This window comes from Euphorbia lathyris, chromosome 7, assembly GCF_963576675.1.
Source record: "Euphorbia lathyris chromosome 7, ddEupLath1.1, whole genome shotgun sequence".
Lineage (NCBI taxonomy): Eukaryota > Viridiplantae > Streptophyta > Magnoliopsida > Malpighiales > Euphorbiaceae > Euphorbia > Euphorbia lathyris.
In genome coordinates, this window is record NC_088916.1 from 60,631,003 (window position 1) to 60,651,209 (window position 20,207).

Sequence of the window (20,207 nt, forward strand, 5' to 3'; positions counted from 1 at the left end):
AGATAATTCAACTTACTTGTGGCATTGTAGTTTAGGCCATATAAACAAAAGACGCATGCTTAAGCTACATCAAGATGGGCTTATAGATTCAATTGGTTGTGAATCATTGGAAACATGCGAAGCCTGTTTAAAAGGTAAAATGACAAAGACACCCTTTAGCAATAAAGGTGAGCGTGTATCAGACAATCTAGGATTAATACATTCAGATGTATGTGGTCCTATGTCAGTCCAAGCAAGAGGAGGATTCAAATACTTCATTAGCTTCATAGATGACCATACCAGATATGGTTATGTTTACTTGATGAAGCACAAGTCCGAAGCTTTTGAGAAATTCAAATGTTTCAAGAATGAAGTAGAAAATCAAACAGGAAAGAAAATAAAGATACTTCGATCCGATCGAGGTGGTGAATATCTTTCGGACGATTTTCTGAATTATCTAACTGAATGTGGGATATGCCCACAATGGACACCTCCTTATACACCACAACACAATGGTGTATTCGAAAGGAGAAACCATACCTTACTAGATATGGTACGATCCATGATGAGCATAGCATTACTTCCAAAGATATTCTAGGGCTATGACTTAGAAACTGCCCTCTTCACCCTAAATCGAGTACCAACTAAATTCGCCAGTTCCACACCATATGAATTGTTCATTGGTAGGAAACCTACTTTCTCATTCATGAGAATATGGGGTTGTTCAGCATTTGCCAAATGAATAGCATCAGATAAACTAGATTCTAAATCTGATAAATGTTTCTTCATAGGATACCCTAAGGAAACTATGGGGTATTACTTCTATCATCCAGATGATCAGAAAGTAATAGTATCCAAGCATGCAACCTTCTTAGAGAAAGAGTTTCTTGAAGAAACGCAAAAGGGAAGCATGATTGAACTTGATGAAGTTCAAGAAGAAGAAACACCAGCTGAAACAACAGAGGCGATTGAGGAACCCGAAGAAGTCCCATTAGATGAGACTCAAGTGCCACCACCTACTCGTAGATCACAAAGAGTTCGTGAACTCCCAGTTAGATACGGTTTTCTAGTGGGAGATGATGATAAGGTTCCCGTGTTAGATGACGAACCCGAAAACTACGAAGAGGCTCTCACCAGTCCAGATTCTAAAGCATGGCTTGAGGCCATGAATTTTGAAATGGATTCCATGTACACTAACCAAGTGTGGACTTTGGTTGATCCACCCGAAGGGATAAAACCCATTGGGTGCAGGTGGATCTTCAAGAAGAAGATCGATATGGATGGAAAGGTTAGCACCTACAAAGCTAGGTTAGTAGCGAAAGGATATCGTCAGAAACAAGGAATTGATTATGACGAAACTTTCTCTCCTGTAGCCATGTCCAAATCAATCAGAATAATGCTCACTATTGCCGCTCACTACGATTACGAGATTTGGCAAATGGATGTGAAAACAGCTTTCCTAAACGAAAACCTGCTTGAGGATGTATATATGATGCAACCTGAAGGTTTCACATCAAAGGATGCAACCAAGGTTTGCAAACTTCAGAGATCCATTTATGGACTCAAGCAAGCATCAAGAAGCTAGAACAAGCGTTTTGACGAAACCATAAAACAGTTTGGTTACAAATTGCGAAGAAGCTTGTATTTACAAGAAAGCAAGTGGGAGCTCAGTTGCATTTCTCATATTATATGTGGACGATATATTACTAATGGGAAATGACATAGCTCTACTACAGTCGGTTAAAGTATGGTTATCAGGTAACTTCTCCATGAAAGGCCTTGGTGAAGCAGCTTATATACTAGGGATAAAGATCTATAGAGATAGATCAAGAAGACTGCTTGGTCTTTCACAGGACACATACATTGAAAAGGTGCTAAAGCGGTTTAGCATGCTTGAATCGAAACGAGGTAACTTACCCATGGTACATGGGGTGAAGTTAAGCAATCATCAATGTCCTAAAACCGAAGATGATAAGAAACACATGGCTGTAATTCCGTACGCCAGTGCAATCAGTTCGATTATGTATGTTATGCTTTGCACTAGACCTGATGTAGCGTTCGCGTTAAGCATAACGAGTCGTTATCAAGGTAATCCGGGTGACGAGCGTTGGAATGCCGTCAAGAACATTCTTAAGTACTTGAGAAAGACTAAAGATATGTTCCTAGTGTACGAAGAAGGGGATCTGAAAATAGAAGGATTTTCAGATGCCAGTCATCTCACAAATAAGAAGATTTTATATCCCAATCAGGATACCTGTTTATCTTGAATGGGGGCGCGGTCAGTTGGAAGAGTTCCAAGCAGGGAAGCGTGGCTTTCTCTACGACCGAGTCTGAGTACATCGCTGCTGCGGAAGCAGTTTGGATTAAGAAGTTCATTACCGAACTTGGTGTGGTGCCTGACATTGTAAATCCCATTACTCTGTACTGTGATAACAATGGAGCCATTGCACAAGCAAAGGAACCACGGTCTCATAATGCATCCAAGCATTACCTTAAGCGATACCACCTTGTAAGAGAGATTGTTGCAAGAGGAGATGTGAGAATAGAAAGAGTACCTACAGAGGACAACGTTGCAGATCCGTTGACAAAGCCCTTAACCCAGAAAGTCACTAGTGGAAAAATGGCCATTTGCATCGGCCATTTAGGGCCATTTGCATCGGCCACTGGCCGATGCAAAAGCCCTCGATGCAAATGTGTTTGCATCACATTTGCATCGGCCGTTGGCCGATGCAAATGGTACAGCATTTGCGTCGGCCCTTTAAAAGGGCCGATGCAAATGCATGTTATTTGCATCAGTCCTTTAAAAGGGCCGATGCAAATGATGTAGCATTTGCATCACATTTTTAAAAGGGCCGATGCAAATGATAGCATTTGCATCACATTTATTAAAGGGCCGATGCAAATGCAGACTCATTTGCATCGACCCTTTTAAACGGCCGATGCAAATGTCATTTAAAAAAAATAAAAAAAAAATAATTTGGATTGAATGGAGCTCTATAATATAGCAAATAGCTTTGATTCATATATATTAAATGGAGAATTTTCATATACATATGTGACACAATAAAAGTGACTTATTGACCTCTCAAACTGGCTTAAGTGACAGAATAATACATAAAGAGTTGAGTGAAAAATGCACAGCAATCTCAATATCTTCTGCATCTTTGCTGATTCATTTTGGCCCTTGGAGCAACTCCATCTACATATTTATGTAGGAAAAGTTAGAAACTTTAAACAAAAGGGGATATACATGGATTCAGAGAGGAACTGACCAATTGCCAAATAGAGTAGATTCCGGGGTCTTACAATGCTAAATATATGATCAATATATTCATAGATGTTGTTGAACACATTTAAATGTAGTTGGTGGTGAATACTGCAGCAAGTAAAAGTAGTAAATTATCAGATATGAGTAAGCAAATGAAGATATAAAAAGAGTAGAAAAGGAACTAATAACTTAATATTTGGAGCCACCTTCTATATTAAGTTAAATGTGAAGTGCACTTATATAGTTAAATGTTAATAATAGTTCAAATTCAGTCTCTTCTCTTCCAGTTGTATATTATTGTCAGCACCACACGTTTCTCATATTAAGTTCTTTTCATGTTATATTTAAGCAACCAACAACCTACTATATATCCAAACATAGAGTTAATCTTTAATGGTTTAATATATAAATGCACACTTGAACTTGTCCAATTTTACCCATGGCAGCCCGAACTTTCACTTAGACCTATCACACACTCTAACTTAACAAAATCGTACCTTTCACCCACTCATTTCAAAGTATATAAACGTACTACTTCCCTTCTCCATAATTCCAACTCCATATTAATCAATAATATATTATTATTGTTATGTGCAACCCAAAATCATCTTCATTATTTCTGTCCCAACAATAACAATAACAAAAATATCATGGATTCTTGTTTTCATGATGACCAAGAGGAATTACATAGATGGCCTACTCCTTCTCAGGTACTATATATATAATAATATATATTAACACTCAGGTACTCATACTCTAATTTCATCTTCTTTTGCTTTAATTCAGGTTTTCCAAGAAATCAAAGTTATAGCAAAAATCTATGGCCCAACTACAATCACTGGTCTTATTTTGTATTCAAAAGCTATCTCCATGCTTTTTCTCGGCTTTCTTGGTGAAGTTGAACTCGCCGAAGGATCTCTTTCCATCGGTTTTGCTGATATCACCGGCTACTCTATTATTTCTGGTCTAGCTATAGGAATGGAACCCATTTGTGGACAAGCTTACAGAGCTAAACAGAAGAAACTCCTCGGTTTAACTCTTCAAAGAACTGTTCTTCTTCTTCTCTCTACCTCTATACCCATCTCTTTCATATGGTTAAACATGAGAACAATACTTTTATGGTGTGGTCAAGACCAGGAAATATCTTCTGTGGCTCATACTTTTATTCTTTTTTCTATTCCAGACCTTTTCTTTCTTTCTCTTCTTCACCCTCTCCCGTATCTATCTTAGAACCCAAACCATCACATTACCATTAACTTATTGTTTTCTGCTATCTCTGTTCTTCTTCATGTCCCTTTAAATTTCCTCATTGTTGTTCATTTCAAATTGGGGGTTTCTGGAGTTGTTATAGCTATGGTTTGGACTAATTTTAACTTATTTATTCTACTTGTCTCCTTCTTTTACTTCTCCGGTATATATCCACAACTCGTTTTAGCTAAATCGTTAGCTAAAATGCTAGGAAAATATAATGTTGACAAGCATACATATATATACCTATATGCAATTTTGATTCATAGATAAGTATATATGGATTGAAACACAACCATAATCAATAATTTCTGAAACTCTAAATTCAGCAAAAGAAAAACAAATTTGATAAGCGAATACTTTCCCCTTCCTAATTCAAATTAAGCGTCTAACACACACCTTTGTTGTGAGCTGCTTCCTGGGAGCCTTACCACCAGTGGATTTACGAGCAGTTTTCTTAGTACAAGCCACCTGACTTACAAAATAAGAAGAGAAAGAACACTAATTAAAAAGAATTAGCTGAAAAGGAAGTTGAATAGCTAAAATTACAGTTCGAATTAGAATTGGACTGAGTTTGCTAGAAAAAAGAAAAGGTTTTCTAAACTAGAAGCGCATGAGCACATGTTCTGTTTTCAATGTTTACTGAAATGCACCAGACTGTACTAATTTCCGTTTCTGAAATCGACACGAAACATAGGGGAAAAAAACTTCTGAATTTCTGTACAACATAGTTGAGAAATTAACAGTTGTAATTCCATTTATTTCAATCTACAAGCAAAAATTATGTATAAAACAAAAAAAGTAACCAAAATTTCTTCAAAAAGTAACAAAAAAAACCCAAATGAATAAAAGAGAAAAAAAAAAGAAACTCACCTGAGTGAAGACCGGATAATCCTGAGCAGAAAACTGAGAAACAAAGTGAGAAAGAGGGGAAGAAGAAGAGAAATTAAGATTTGCAAGACTGTTCTTATTTCCATGAATCAAAGCAGCATGTAAAGCTCTAAGTTCCACAGTTTTAGCAATTCTACTTTGAACTCAAAACCCATATACCTTTGAATCGTAGTATTTTTTCGTTCTGATCTCCTCTGAAAATCGAGAGTGGCTGGGCAATGCTAAGGTGAGCGTTGTGTCAGATTCCGGCAGCGGTGACATGATAGTGAAGACGAGAAGGAGAATGGAGAAGAGAATGAGGCAGTGGGAGGTGGAAAATGTAGATGGAGTTGAGATTGGTTCTTGTGAGAAGGAGAGGAGGGAGATGGGAAGCAGCTGCAAATAAGAACATTAACCCTAAAATCCAAATTTTATAGGAACACTATTTGCATCGCCTTTTATAAACCGCGGATGCAAATAATGTAGTTATTTGCATCGTTACTTCTTAAGGGGCCGATGCAAATAGTTCAATTATTATTTGCATCGGCCCTTTTAAAAGGACTGATGCAAATAATACGTTTATTTGCATCGGTCCTTAATAAGGGCCGATGCAAATGAACCTTTTGCATCGGCCCCCAATAAAGAGCCGATGCAAATGAACCTTTTGCATCGCGCTGTGTAAGGGCCGATGCAAATGTGTCGATGCAAATGGTCATTTTTCCACTAGTGAGTACATGATCGTCATTTAAGTTCTATTGGGATAAGTTGTAGAAACAGTTGGCTTTAGTCCAAGTGGGAGTATGTTGGGGTTTAGTGTCCTATGGACAATTGTTCCAGGATATAAACCTAATGTAAATTAATTGTTCTTTATGCATTTGTTTTAATAAGATATGGTTTCATAACTGTATAAAGGCAACCTCTTTTAAAGAACTAAATAAATCTAATAAAGGAAATCCCTAAGTTTATTTAAAGTGATTATAAAGTGTTCATACAAGCATGAAGTGAGACGAAACATTATAATAAACTTAAAACCACCCCAAGTCAAGTGATATGTTTTGAATAGGGATTGACATAACACTATTGAGACTTGCATGTAACAATGTTTTCTGTCGAGACAGAGAGCTGATCTCACAAGCTTCAGATATGCAGATATCTGGACAGTTACAAAGATCCAATGAAAGGGGTTCATTAGGATTGGGGACCCGACTTGAGATAACAGGATGGGTAGATTTATCCTTGTCACCTGTTCATCTCATTGGTATTAATAGGTATAAGTAATCCTAAGACTCAAATGAATGTTAATTAGTGATTCTGGATTATGGAATGTGATGCTTTGATCCTGTTGTAACACGATCCATAACAGGGATGACTCTGGGGTGTGTACGGCAGACGTTGGGTATCATAGGAAGTAATTGCAGGATAGTTATATATTGGATTAAGCATTTGTCATTCCTGATAAATGGGAGATACGTCTAAGGATCGTTTGTGGAAGACTTAACTCTAAATCCTTGCAAGGTGATAGCTTAAGACTTAAAATGCAGATTTCACTCAACCTATCTAATTGGAGTTAACTCGGCCTGTACAAGTAAAACGAACGTCTCGTTATATATGATTTGACATTATCCATAGTCATAAGATTCTGTTAAAGGATGTAGTTGATGAATGATCGAATTATACTGTAACTAATACGGAAAGGTCAACGACAGAATCAACCTGTCTTCTTATAGCTCTGGGGGAATGTTTCGGATCTGCCAATCACAGTTCGCGTACTCATTCCGTTATACAAAGATTAAATATAATTTTAAGAAATTAATTTAATAGTTGTATACGGCTAGAAGCAATAAGAACCTAATGGGTTACACATAAGACTTGGAACCCAAAAGAGAAACAGATGTTAATTAATTGATGGAAGCCCAAGTGAGTCCACTAAGGCCCAGTAACAAAGGGGGGGGGCGATTTATGTGTTACAACACATAAAGGAATTAATTTATTTTTAAACAATTATAATTAGATTATGATTATGAATTAAATTAATTATAGGATAAATAAGTTAGGAGGTTTAATGAGATTAAATTGCTTCTAATTATTATCCTATTAATAAGTTATTATTATCTTTATATTTAGATATAATTATAGATAATAACAATAACAGTTTTATTCCGAATTAAATTCTTATTCAGTAACCAAATTCTATCTAGGGTTTAGATGGAAGAGGCTATATAAACCCTCCTAATGGTAAATTTCGGCCATGACAAGCAACCCCAGGAGAGAGAAAAATTGACCCCTACCGTAGTGGATCAATTCTTCACCGCTTGCTTCCGATCAATTGATTTTTCATCTCTTTCTTTTATTCTTTGATCTTGTGTTGATTAATTAGAGGCAATCTACTTTGATTGCTATTATACTGTTGTAGACGAAGCCTACCTCGACAGGCTTTCACCCGCGGGAGGTCCGTCATGACTACTACGGTGCTATTTGGACTCGAGGTCCACTAGAGAAAACGACTAGCTCGGCAGGGCCGGTGTTGGAGAAAGAGTCGCCACCCAGATTATAGATCCGAGAATGTTACTGAGATTCCTTGCGGGAAGCAAGTGGGTTCGGAAAGTTAGGTACGCTTGGGGAAGGTTAATATCTCCTCGAAAAGAAATATTAAGCACCCCCAAAATCGCCCGGTGAACCCACCGGCCTCCTACTTAGCATTTCTAAATACAATCAGACTATTAATAACTCTTTTAAGCTTTTTAAATTCGTTTTGAATGTGATTTTTTTTGGAAAAGATCATTTTTTTGTCATATTGCATATTTGTATACAAAAGAAAATAAACAAAATGTTACAACCCCAAAAGCAATGAAATAGGTATAAAATAAATACAATTACATCCGGACATTCCCGGGTCTTCAATCCGCACCAAAATAACGTTTCTCCATACTCATATCAACCAAAATAAAAGATTAGAAGCAAATAACATAGTTGTACAATTAGTTATGGTGTAAAAATGGACAAAGGACTAAACTGAATAAACTTAACAAGTTTATTTAGGGACTCAATTGAAAGAAAGTGAAAAACTTTAAATTAAGGACCAAAGTGAATAAAATATAAAGTTTCAAAAGAGGGACTAGAATGAATAAAATGAAAAGTTCTAAATTAGGGATTAGAATAAATAGAAAATAAAGTTTTATTATAACTATTGGTACCTAAACGATTGTGAGATAAAATTTATCTCGAGTTGATTCGTTACCCTAAATCATTGTTACAAACAAAGTAAACCGATTAAATCAATAATATTAACTTGTAATATTATTAATATAAAATCAGAATATAAAAATACACGGAAAAAAAGAAAATCAATTAATAAAACGTCTCTCTAAAAGGTTGTTATATACACTTAGTGTTAGGAAGATCCAATATATTAATTGATTTTTAATATGTTGAACCTTAATAATACTTTTATTTATTTGTAACAAAGTATAACTTTCATTGAAAAGCATGAACCTTTAGTAAGTAAAACTCATATTCGGATTAAATAGAATAAGCAGAAAAGACTAAAAACAAAACAAATGATTTAACTGGTAAATCATCGTTTAAGGGTTAAACTAAATTAATTTAGGGATCAAATATATACAGAAAATATATTTGACAACCTATTGATAATAAAAATCAACAATGAAAAATAAAATAAGAAAAAAGGATGAACAATCAATATTTTACAATACCAAATATTAAATAGTAGACAAGATTTGTCCCTCAGAAACCTTTACCTAGGTTGTGAGATGATTGGAAAAATCACAAATAATAGAACACGGAATTAATATTCAAACGGTTGGGTTTTACTCGGATGGTAGAGACAAAGTTGCGGCTATTTTTAGTGTATTTTCGTCATATTTTCGTCCCCTCAAGAGCTGTGTAGAGATTGCTATTTATAAGCAAAATTAGGGCTGTAGGGTCAAAGTTGGAAAAAGGTAAATCAGACAGGGGTTAAAAGGGGATTTGTCCAACTTTTCTAAAAAGTTGCTGCTGAAAGCAGCAAAGAGAGAGTAGGGCTGACGTGCGTCAGTTCTGACGCACGTCTGCCACGTGTCAGCGCGTGATTGGCCCGGCAATCACGCGCTGACACGTGGCGCCCTCCTCCTTTCACCTCTTAGTCCTGTTTCGGTCCAAAAATACTCTTAATGACTTCCGATTTTGACGATTCTTGTTCCGTTGGACTCGTTTTGACGAGACGGACCTTTTTGTTTCTAATGGGCTAAGGCTAAAAATGACCCGAACTAAGGTTATTGTCCATTTTATCCTGATTTTCACTTAAAAACTTCAAATAGTCACAGATTCTTCGTTAGACCTCCGAATTGATCATGGAAATGTGCATTATGACACTCTCGGGGGACACGACTCACTAAGATATCCTAAAATTCAATTTGGTTCTCTGAAAACTTTGGTTTTGGATGAAAAATAGTTGACTTTGACTTTCTAACGAGGGATTTTTCCGTGATCCATTTCTGATCATATTTCCAATCATCTTTAAAAAGTTTTCATCACAGGGCTACGACTCCAGTGTCTATAGTTGCCCCTACTTTATCATGCATTGTGAGTTGTGTGCATTTTTAGAAAACTGAATTCAAAGTAGATGTTTTGAGAAAAACAGTTTTTGCCCCTACTTTGAAGATGTAGAAAGAGAATGTGTGTAATAGAACAAAGTATGATAAAGTAAATACTCATCTGGAGTTGGAGGATGTTATGATTGATTCATCGATCCAGTCTCTTAAACGACTGGGAGCAAATAGATATCTGATTATTGATCTCTTCAGCGGTCTCAGATTGTAGGTCTCTTCAACGAACTGTGGTTGTTGATCTCTTCAGCGATCTCAGATTGTAGGTCTCTTTAACGACCTGTGGTTGTGGATCTCTTCAACGATCCTAGATTGTTGGTCTCTTTAATGACATGTGGTTGTTGATCTCTTCAGCGATCTCAGATTGTAGGTCTCTTTAACGACCTGTGGTTGTGGATCTCTTCAATGATCCTGGATTATAGGTCTCTTCAACGACCTGTTGTGGTTGTGGATCTCTTCAACGATCCTGGATTATTGGTCTCTTCAACGACCGGTTGTGGTTGATCACTTCAGCGATCTTAGATTATAGGTGTCTTCAACGACCTGTGTTTGTAGATGTCTTCAACGATCATGGGTTGTAGGTCTCTTCAATGACCTGTAGTTGTGGATGTCTTCAACGATCCTGGGTTGTAGGTGTCTTCAACGACCTCTAGTTGCGGATGTCTTCAACGATCCTGGTTGTAGGTGTCTTCAACGACCTCTAGTTGCGGATGTCTTCAATGATCCTGGGTTGTAGGTGTCTTCAACGACCTGTAGTTGCGGATGTCTTCAACGATCCTGGGTTGTAGGTGTCTTCAACGACCTGTAGTTGCGGATGTCTTCAACGATCCTGGGTTGTAGGTGTCTTCAACGACCTATAGTTGCGGATGTCTTCAATAATCCTGGATTGTAGGTGTCTTCAACGACCTGTAGTTGCGGATGTCTTCAACGATCCTGGGTTGTAGGTGTCTTCAACAACCTCTAGTTGCGGATGTCTTCAACGATCTTGCGTTGTAGGTGTCTTCAACGACCTGTCCCAAAAGTTGATCATTCTTGTCAAATAATCCACTTGTGAGCTACAAAACCCCACTCTCCCTTCAGGAGCCATCTGGCTTTGTTGAATAATTTTTCTGTGACCCAACTCTTCCTTCGGAAGCCATTTGATCTGCAGAGGACAAAACCCCACTCTCCCTTCAGGAGCCATCTGGCTTTGTTGAATAATTGATGATAATTTTTTCTGTGACCCAACTCTTCCTTCGGAAGCCATCTGATCTGCAGAAGACAAAACCCCACTCTCCCTTCAGGAGCCATCTGGCCTTGTTGAATTTATGATAATTTTTCTGTGACCCAACTCTTCCTTCGGAAGCCATTTGATCTGCAGAGGACAAAACCCCACTCTCCCTTCAGGAGCCATCTGGCCTTGTTGAATTGATGATAATTTTTTCTGTGACCCAACTCTTCCTTCAGAAGCCATCTGATCTGCAGAAGTCAAAACCCCACTCTCCATTCAGGAGCCATCTGGCCTTGTTTAATTGATGATAATCTTTTCTGCGACCCAACTCTTCCTTCAGAAGCCATCTGATCTGCAGAAGACAAAACCTCTCTCTCCCTTCAGGAGCCATCTGGCCTTGTTGAATTGATGATAATTTTTTCTGTGACCCAACTCTTCCTTCAGAAGCCATCTGATCTGCACAAGACAAAACCCCACTCTCCCTTCAGGAGCCATCTGGCCTTGTATAATTGATGATAATCTTTTCTGCGACCCAACTCTTCCTTCAGAAGCCATCTGATCTGCAGAAGACAAAACCCCACTCTCCCTTCGGGAGCCATCTGGCTTTGTTGAATTGATTGGAATTCTTCTTGTGGGCTGACTCCTTCTTCAGGCCGCTATTGAGAAATTTTTCTGTCTGTTGACAATTCTGTTGTTTTGCTTAGGACTAAATTTTCTCATTCAATGCCCCTGGATTCTCTTGCTTCAGAAGATGTTGTTTTGGTGACGATCCCTGGAGTTTCAGGTATTCCCTGCAATAAAGCAAGATGCCCATTTTCTCGTAGAGTTGACATCAAATCAAATGACGAATGTGTAGTGATGCGTATGTAGCCTAATGTATGCATATATGAATGTAAGCATGTGTGTGTGAATGAATGTGTGTGGTAGACGTGCATTTTACTCTATGTTGATACATTGGTACATGTGTGAAGATTATGCATGAATGGATGAAATGATTTCGTAGATTCTCTTTTCCAGACTCGAGAGATGGGGAATCTTTAGGATCAACGAATGGTGTTTTGACGATATGCCCCAGTTTGTGAGAGCTTATACTATCTGCAACTGATGATGATAGATAAGTCTGACATTAGAAGTTTTGGGGGCAAGATTTCAGCTTGGTGAGGATAGATATGTCTGACATGAGAAGCTCTAGGGGCAAGGTTTCAGCTTGATGAGGCTCATATCTTTTTTCAAGAAGTGTTGATATGTTCGTTTTTCCCCTAATTTTTGCCTGAGCCGCCCTTTTCGGGTTTTCAACTCAGCGGGATCTCTCTGTTGTTCTCTATCTCTCCTTTTGCCTAAACTGCCCATATGGGTTTTCAATTAAGCTTTTTAACATCTCACAGTTTTTTCTCTATCTCTCCTTTTGCCTGGACTGCCTCTTTTGAGGTTTTCAATCCAACATTTTTTTTCTTTATTTTCATGGATGTAAGAGAAATTGGGTATTTTGAAGTGCATGGACCCAGGAGTCATTTCTTTGTTGATTCCTATACTCGACATCAAATGTGAGTTGGTTCTCAGTCTTTTGACCAGTGGAGATGCCTTCTGAATGGGTTGAAGGGTGATCGGGTCATGCAGATGTACCCTTGATGAAGATTGCAGCTTGGGTGCTAACCAGAGTTTCAAGTGGGTGGATGCCTGTGAAAAACTTGAGGTGAGGCCTCATTTGCATTTATATTGTGGAACACCACTGTTGGGAGTGAACCATTGTCACTCGCTATGCTGATTGGTCTGTGCATACAGATGAGGAGTGAAGAACTCGATATATTCCTCAGTTTGGACCGGAGTTCACTACTCTGGATGATTATAAACGCAGGATGCTTCTGTCAAAGTCGGCTCTTGAGAGGACAATAAAGGAGCAGAGAGACCAAGCTTCAGGGAGCATAGAGATGGAGGAGTAGTCTTTTTTACTCAAATCTTATTTATTTGATTTTTTTTTTCTGAAAATTCTCTGGAGGTGAGATATCTATTGATTCAAACATTTCATCGTATATACAGCTTCTAACTGTTCAACTCAAACAAAACACTTGGCAAATATACATTGAATTGTTTATTGCTCAGATTCCTAACCACTGCCACTGAAGTGCGCCTTTACAGGTTTTCACGTTTCAGCTATTTTATTTCCTTGCTTTTGCTCCCGGAATTTTCAAATGAATGCCTTTTACGGGTTTTTACTCATTGGGGAAGTCCCCTATTGTTGCATAGGTCGTCCTTTGCGGATTTTCAACCTATCGGGATTTTTTCATTCATTTTTCAATTTTTTTGTATTATTTTTTATGAGAAGGATTTCTTGGCTTCACTAAGGGTGATCGTCTTTCTGAACATGTGGTCGTCCTTGTCTTCACTTAACTGCACTCTTGATCTTGACTTGAAATTTCCATGATGGATATGAACTTCTGAGAACATGGTTGATAGACTCCAAATTTTCTTCCTTGACTAAAGTGAGCTTTTCTTGAAGGCTTGATTAGCCACTTGTGAAGCACTATTGATTGTTTAATCTCATTCGAACTTTGAAGGATCTTCTTCCAAGATGGTTTTGGATGGCTTCATCTTCATTTCTTATTGCTAAACTTTACCCCTGAATTTTTCTGGCACCTTCTTTGTAGTCTTGGATTATCACGTCATGGATTTGGACCCTGTTGTTGCTCATGGAATAGGGTCAATTATCATATATGGGCCGGTTGTCCCTTTATGTTTCAATATGTATGGGATACCCATGTGATAGTGTCCCTCATGGAATTGGAGGTGACCTTCTCACAAAAATCTTAGTGCTTGAGACCAGTATGATTTCGGCTTACTACTTGCCTCTTTGAGCTATGTCAATTGTTGGTTGACCTTCTTTGTGCGCAAGTAGGTTAGAACTCTTTGCTTGATTAACTTAGTTCTGGCTTATCACTGCAAGGCCAAGGAAACCCTTCTCATGATTTATTTTGTTTATCCACTCCATTGATTTTCTCTCTTCAGTGGTTAAGTTCTGAGCAATAAGTATATTTTTGGGACTTTTATCCGTGCCATGATAACAATGGAAGTGTTTCGAATGAGTGAATGTCAGATGCTGATATGTGGGGCAGATGAGAATGTACAAAATTATCAATATCGCATAAAAACAGAATTTTATTGAAATCAAAAGAGTAATTCATGATGTCTTATTGAACAAAAACAAAAATAAAAGATCAAGACTAAAAATCCAATCCTCCATTCTCATGCTACTTCAAGGAGCTTCAGGTGCCTCTGCTTCATTAGCATCCTCAATCTTGAGAGCTTCTTCTTCAGCTCCTTCTACTTCATTATGGAGTTCTTTTGTTCAAGGCATTGATGGAGGATTCACCTGCGAGAAGAATCTGGATCACTTATCTTTCCCGCGTCAATGAGATCTTGAATCTCATGCTTCAGCCTACCACAATCGTCTGTCTTATGACCATATTATTGGTGGAAATTGCAATATCCATTTTCCTTAGCCTGAGTAGAAGGTGTACTTGGGCGAGCCGTTAAGGGAGAGAGCAACCCTTTTTGTTGCAGTCGGTTCAACATCTTTGATAACGATTGATTAAAATTGGAGAACCTCCTCCCATTTACTGCATGAACATCCATTGCCTTTGTAGACCCACTACTTCCACTTGTACTTCCTTCATAACTACCCCCGATCCTTTTCAAAAATGGCTTCTTTCCTAGCTCAAGATCTGATTCTACTGATAGACCACAATCATACATCTCCTTGAATCCAGAGAAAGGCATATATCTGATCTCGTTCCTGATGAACGGTAGAGAATTTTTTACCACCATTTGAATCTGATCGACTCCCTCGGGCTTGGTTTTCATTAATGCTGCCTTAGCTCTCCATCTCCTTACATAATCGGCGAAAGACTCACCTTGCTTCTGCTTGGTGCTTTCAAGCTCCTTCAAAGTCACTTCTAGTCCAGCATTGAAGCCATTTTTGTCAATCGTCTGATTTTTATGACTTATGTAATGTTGCACATGTTCGTTTTCCTTAATTTTCTGTTTTGAACCTTTTTATTTTCTTTCTCCTCCCTTTGTAATTTTCCTTTTTTTATTAATAATATATCAAGTTGATTTGGTGTGTTAGGGGTGCCAACCTAGTTGGGATATCTAGCCACTTAATCGCGTCTCAATCTTTCATGCAAAAAAAAAAATAAATATTAATTTATTCATAAATTAATACTAATTTATCCATAAATTAATAAAATATTAATTTATCGATAAATTAATAATCCATTATAAGATGATAATTTTCCAGGTCACAAGGATATTCATTTATAGAGGTTTTACTGTATATATAATAGATATCAACTTTTCCTAGTGTGAGACTCACATCGTGAAACTTTGGTTTCTCGAATTTATTCTATCCTCATGACCCTTAACTTTTTGTAGAAGTATGATTTGATTTCACTTATCTTGGAAGGAAATTCTGAAGGCCGTAAGATAATTCGAATTGTAAAAGAACCTGACCATTTAAAGCAAATTAGATCATGATGGAAGGAACATGGTAAAAGGGAAAGATTACCATTTGATCACATCTAAGGGTTTCTATATTTCACCGCCATGATATTTATGCACGTGTGCATACTTGTGAAAATAGAAAATTGTAATGAGATCAATGTATTACATATCATTATGAGATAAAATCTGGGATAAAGCATACAACCTGTAACCATCCATATTTAATCAAAAAGCTATATATCTCGAATGAGTGTATAGTTATAGATTTGATACATGTCCATCAAACATCTATCTATATATATATATATATATATATATATATATATATATATATATCCAACAAGTAAGAATGAGAATGAGAAGATATAAACAATATGTTACGTTACGTGCGAGTGAGAGATGTTGGAAATATTTGATATAGGTCAAATGTAATATGTTCGCAATAGAAATGGACTGAATATAGGTTAAATGAGTAATTAGGGTTAAAGCCCAATTGATAGCTATAAATAAAAGATATACCCCATATCCTAATCCTAAGGGAGAAACTTAGAGAAAGAGAGCTATGTAGCCTCCTTCCTCCTCCTCTCCTGCGCCTATCTCTCCCTCACTATCAACAATTGCTCTTAATTTGTGGATCTATTAAGTCTTCTCTCGATTAACCTCGACGTAGTTGATTCTTGATCGGTAATACGAAAATTATGGTTTCTGTTTTTCCGCTGCAATCAACTCAGTAGATTTTTGCGCTGTAAGAGGTAACCCGATAAACCATATTTATATTCATGAGATATAAACCTTAATTTTTTTTTAGCTTGTAAGAAAAAAATTACAATTTATTCCATTATAATAAAAAGAGAAATATTGAAAAAAACAATATCATTTTTATTTTTATTTCATTATGATATCTATTTTTTTATTATTATTATTCAACACTACTATACTCAAATTCTATAGTGGGTTGAGATACCCATGTTTGAAAGGTAATATTATGTCTCATTTTTCTATTCCATCCTTGTCCATCTCACAGTAGCTTCTCAATTTATTTAAAAATTTCAACTTATTTCAAATAATATTTTTTGTGACTGGTATATAATATGATAATAAAATATTTAAAAAATTTAAAAAAACGAATTGTTATGTAACTGGTATATAATATGATAATAAAATATTTATATTTCTTAATGTTATTTAAAATTATTCCAACTTGTAAATCCTTAACTATATTATTTACAAATAAAATTACACTTCAGTTGACAACATTAGGGCATATAATTGGTTTCAAAAAAAATAGGGTATATAATAATGGTTGTAGATGAAGTAAGGCCATTATTGGATTAAGAAAAAATAATGAATATCTTCCAAAAAAAAAAAAATATAGTTACAAATATATATTTTTTGAAATGGATACATTTTTGTTTTAGCTATAAATATTGTTTCCGCTTTTTCGGATTTAGCAAGAGCGGAAACGATTTATTTTATACGTGAATCAATATATTTAAGGGATTGCAACAAAAGAAAAGACTCAGATCCGAAGGTTCAGAATGACCTAAATCAGTGGCGAATCCAAGATTTTTCAATTTTTTATGTCAAAAAATGCAAAATTGTTCAATTTTTGGTGACGAAAAATGAAAAATTATTCAATTGTCATGCATTATTTTCATGATTTTTTTTTTATAAAAACGTAAATTATACTGTTTCCGACTCGTAATCATCCATTTCCGGGATTCTCGAGTTGTTACGCATCAAATATCCCTAACGTTTTGGGTCAGGTGCAATTTTACCCCTAACATCTAAAATGGTGCAATTTTACCCCTAATGTTTGTAGCCAAAAGCAATTTTATCCCTAACGTTGATAAATTGGATCAATTTCAGACACTATTATAAAATACAGTCATTTTTTCTTTATTTTGCACCAATTGCATATCAATTTTGTAATTTTGCACTAATTTTACCTCTAACGTTGATAAATTGGATCAATTTCAGACACTATTATAAAATACAGTCATTTTTTCTTTATTTTGCACCAATTGCATATCAATTTTGTAATTTTGCACTAATTTTACCTCTAACGTTGATAAATTGGATCAATTTCAAACACTATTATTCATGACTGAGAAGACAGTTTGATGAATTATTTCTCAAAATTGACCCAATTTATCAACGTTAGGGGTAAAATTGCTCTTGGCTTCCAACATTAGGGATAAAATTGTACCATTTTAGACGTTAGGGATAAAATTGGTCCTTACCCAACACATTAGGGGTATTTTTGCACTTTAACCCATTTAATTTTTTTTTTTTAATTGGGGGGGGGGGGGGGGCAAATGCCCCTTTTGACCCCATACATCCGCCCCTGGCCTAAATGATGAAGATTCGGTTGCAGTTGCTTTTCTGCGGAGTTGGATTTCAATGAAATATATGTTTTATTGTTTTTCGGTGTGTTTTATACCTTTTATGGCTTTTATGCTCTTTGTAGTCGTTTTTATCCCATTGTGAATTTTATAAGCTTTCGCGCCTCTTATTGTACTTATTCTTTTCGTAGCATTTTCATAAAAAATAACAAATAACTATAAGTTTCTTACTATATTTTTATTTATTGGGGTAGAAATTTTTTTTTTTTTTTTTGGGGGGGAGGGGATATTAGGGTAGAAATTAATAACCTTAGAATAAAATTACGCACACCACTCATTTGGCTTCCTAAACTAAAGCTTCAAAGTCAATTATAATTCCAAACTATCAAAATCATCAATCAGGTTCCTGAACTAGCTAAAAATCATCAATTGAGACTCAATTCTAAACAAAAAATTTCAATTGAGGCTTCATGGAAAACCATTTGGTTGAATAGTTTTATATCTTCTTAGATTTTAAGATAGGATGGAAATTTAGAGGTGTAATTGATTTTGAAGTTTTAATTGAGGGACAAACTAGTGTAATACCATAAAAATTACTACTAATATTTTACTTTTTAAATGACTTGTTGGGATTGAGGGAATATATAATACTGAAAACAAAAACCAGAACGCCATAAATCCCAGAGTGAATCAGAAGATTTTTCAAAATACAAAACCTTTTCTTTTGATCGGGAGGCGTAGTGATCGGATCGAATGGCACCACCACCAGGTCCTTACTCCGGCACAAGCACTCTCGCTTTGGTAATTTTTCTTTTCAATTATGCAATCCATTTCTCTCTTCCTTATCTATTGTCTCTCAAATTTTCTTTTCTTCAGGTGGCTCGGGCATCAGCATTCAGTTTTGGTCTGGTTTATGGCAGCATGAAGCTCAAGGTTCTCAAGGTATTTTTCTGATCTGAAATTCCATTTTCTCATGGCAATCGTATTTTCTTCAATTGGGATTCAGATCTGAAACCTGAATCTTTCTTTGCTTCATTTTGGTGGACTCGATTTTGATGCTTTATTTAATAGATGATATAGGAGCCCTTAATCTTACATGATTTATTGATCTGCAAATGCCAATTTTGGATTTTTTTTTGGTACAATTAGGCATTAGTTAACATTGTATTAACTTGATTATCAATATGAATAGAGGAAGGATATTTTTATGTACAAGTATTGATAAGAGTCCTATTGTTTCTATTGATGTTGGTGTTTAAGCTTTTATGAAGCAGAGAATCCCACAATCTGATGAAATTATAGTCAAATAGTTGATTGTTTGTGATTCTTATATAGCATAAATGACAAAGTTTGCCTCCACATTGTTAAATAGTTCCAGTAAATCTTGTTTGGTGTGCTTTTATACCTATCTATGTCTTAGATTATAATCCCTTCATCTACTGGTACTTGTTGGTCATCTTGAACAATAATTGTGCTCGTTTCTTTAAGTTAACTCATCTTAGGATTGGATAATTACTCAAAAAAATATTAAATTTCTTTCACCAGATGAAAGCAAAGTCACAGAAGAAGGCTGAAGCTAAGGCGCATCACTAAGGGGTTTCTATATGTTCTCTGGTTGAAATAAAGAGCGTTGGATCTTTTGAAGGCTCCCATCACTTGGATCCTTTTACAAAGACGGTGCTTCAATTAGAGCATTGTGAGCATTATGATATTTTTTTTCTACAGAATCATTAGAATGGCCAATTTTATTTCGATTTTTAGAAGAAAGTAGGAATAATCCTTGGTAATTTTAGCATGTAGAGGAATAGGCATCTTGATAATTAGTTGCTGCACATTTCATAATGGTATAAAGATGATTAATGCTCAAGTGTTGGTGTTGAAGCACTTAGTGCTTTATAGTAGAATCTACAGTTGATCACATTTATTCTTTAGGTTGTTGTTGCTTTGACAAGTATGATTCAGAATTCAGATAACCAGCATGCTTTTAGATTAAGAATTTGGCTTGCTTTTTCGTGCTGATAGAATCCCTGCGCTTCTAAAATATCTTCTTACATTTTGTAGCTATTACTAGTTATATGTTATTGATCATCATGCAGTTAGTGATTGCATGATGATTTCTGCTGTATCTGTATGAGTTTCTCTTGCATCTATCACCAAAAGTGTTAGTCTTCTACCAGGTTTTGGAA

The 20,207-nt window shown here is 36.1% G+C and overlaps 1 protein-coding gene across 1 annotated transcript; it reads left to right on the plus strand.

Moving 5' to 3' along the window:
- The first annotated feature begins 18,661 nt into the window (after positions 1-18,661).
- LOC136201208 (uncharacterized) lies at positions 18,662-19,994 on the plus strand. Its single transcript, XM_065991827.1, has 3 exons — positions 18,662-18,822; positions 18,898-18,963; positions 19,567-19,994. The coding sequence occupies exons 1-3, from the start codon at positions 18,775-18,777 to the stop codon at positions 19,612-19,614; spliced, it is 162 nt and encodes a 53-aa protein (XP_065847899.1). The 5' UTR covers positions 18,662-18,774; the 3' UTR covers positions 19,615-19,994.
- Positions 19,995-20,207: the final 213 nt, after the last annotated feature.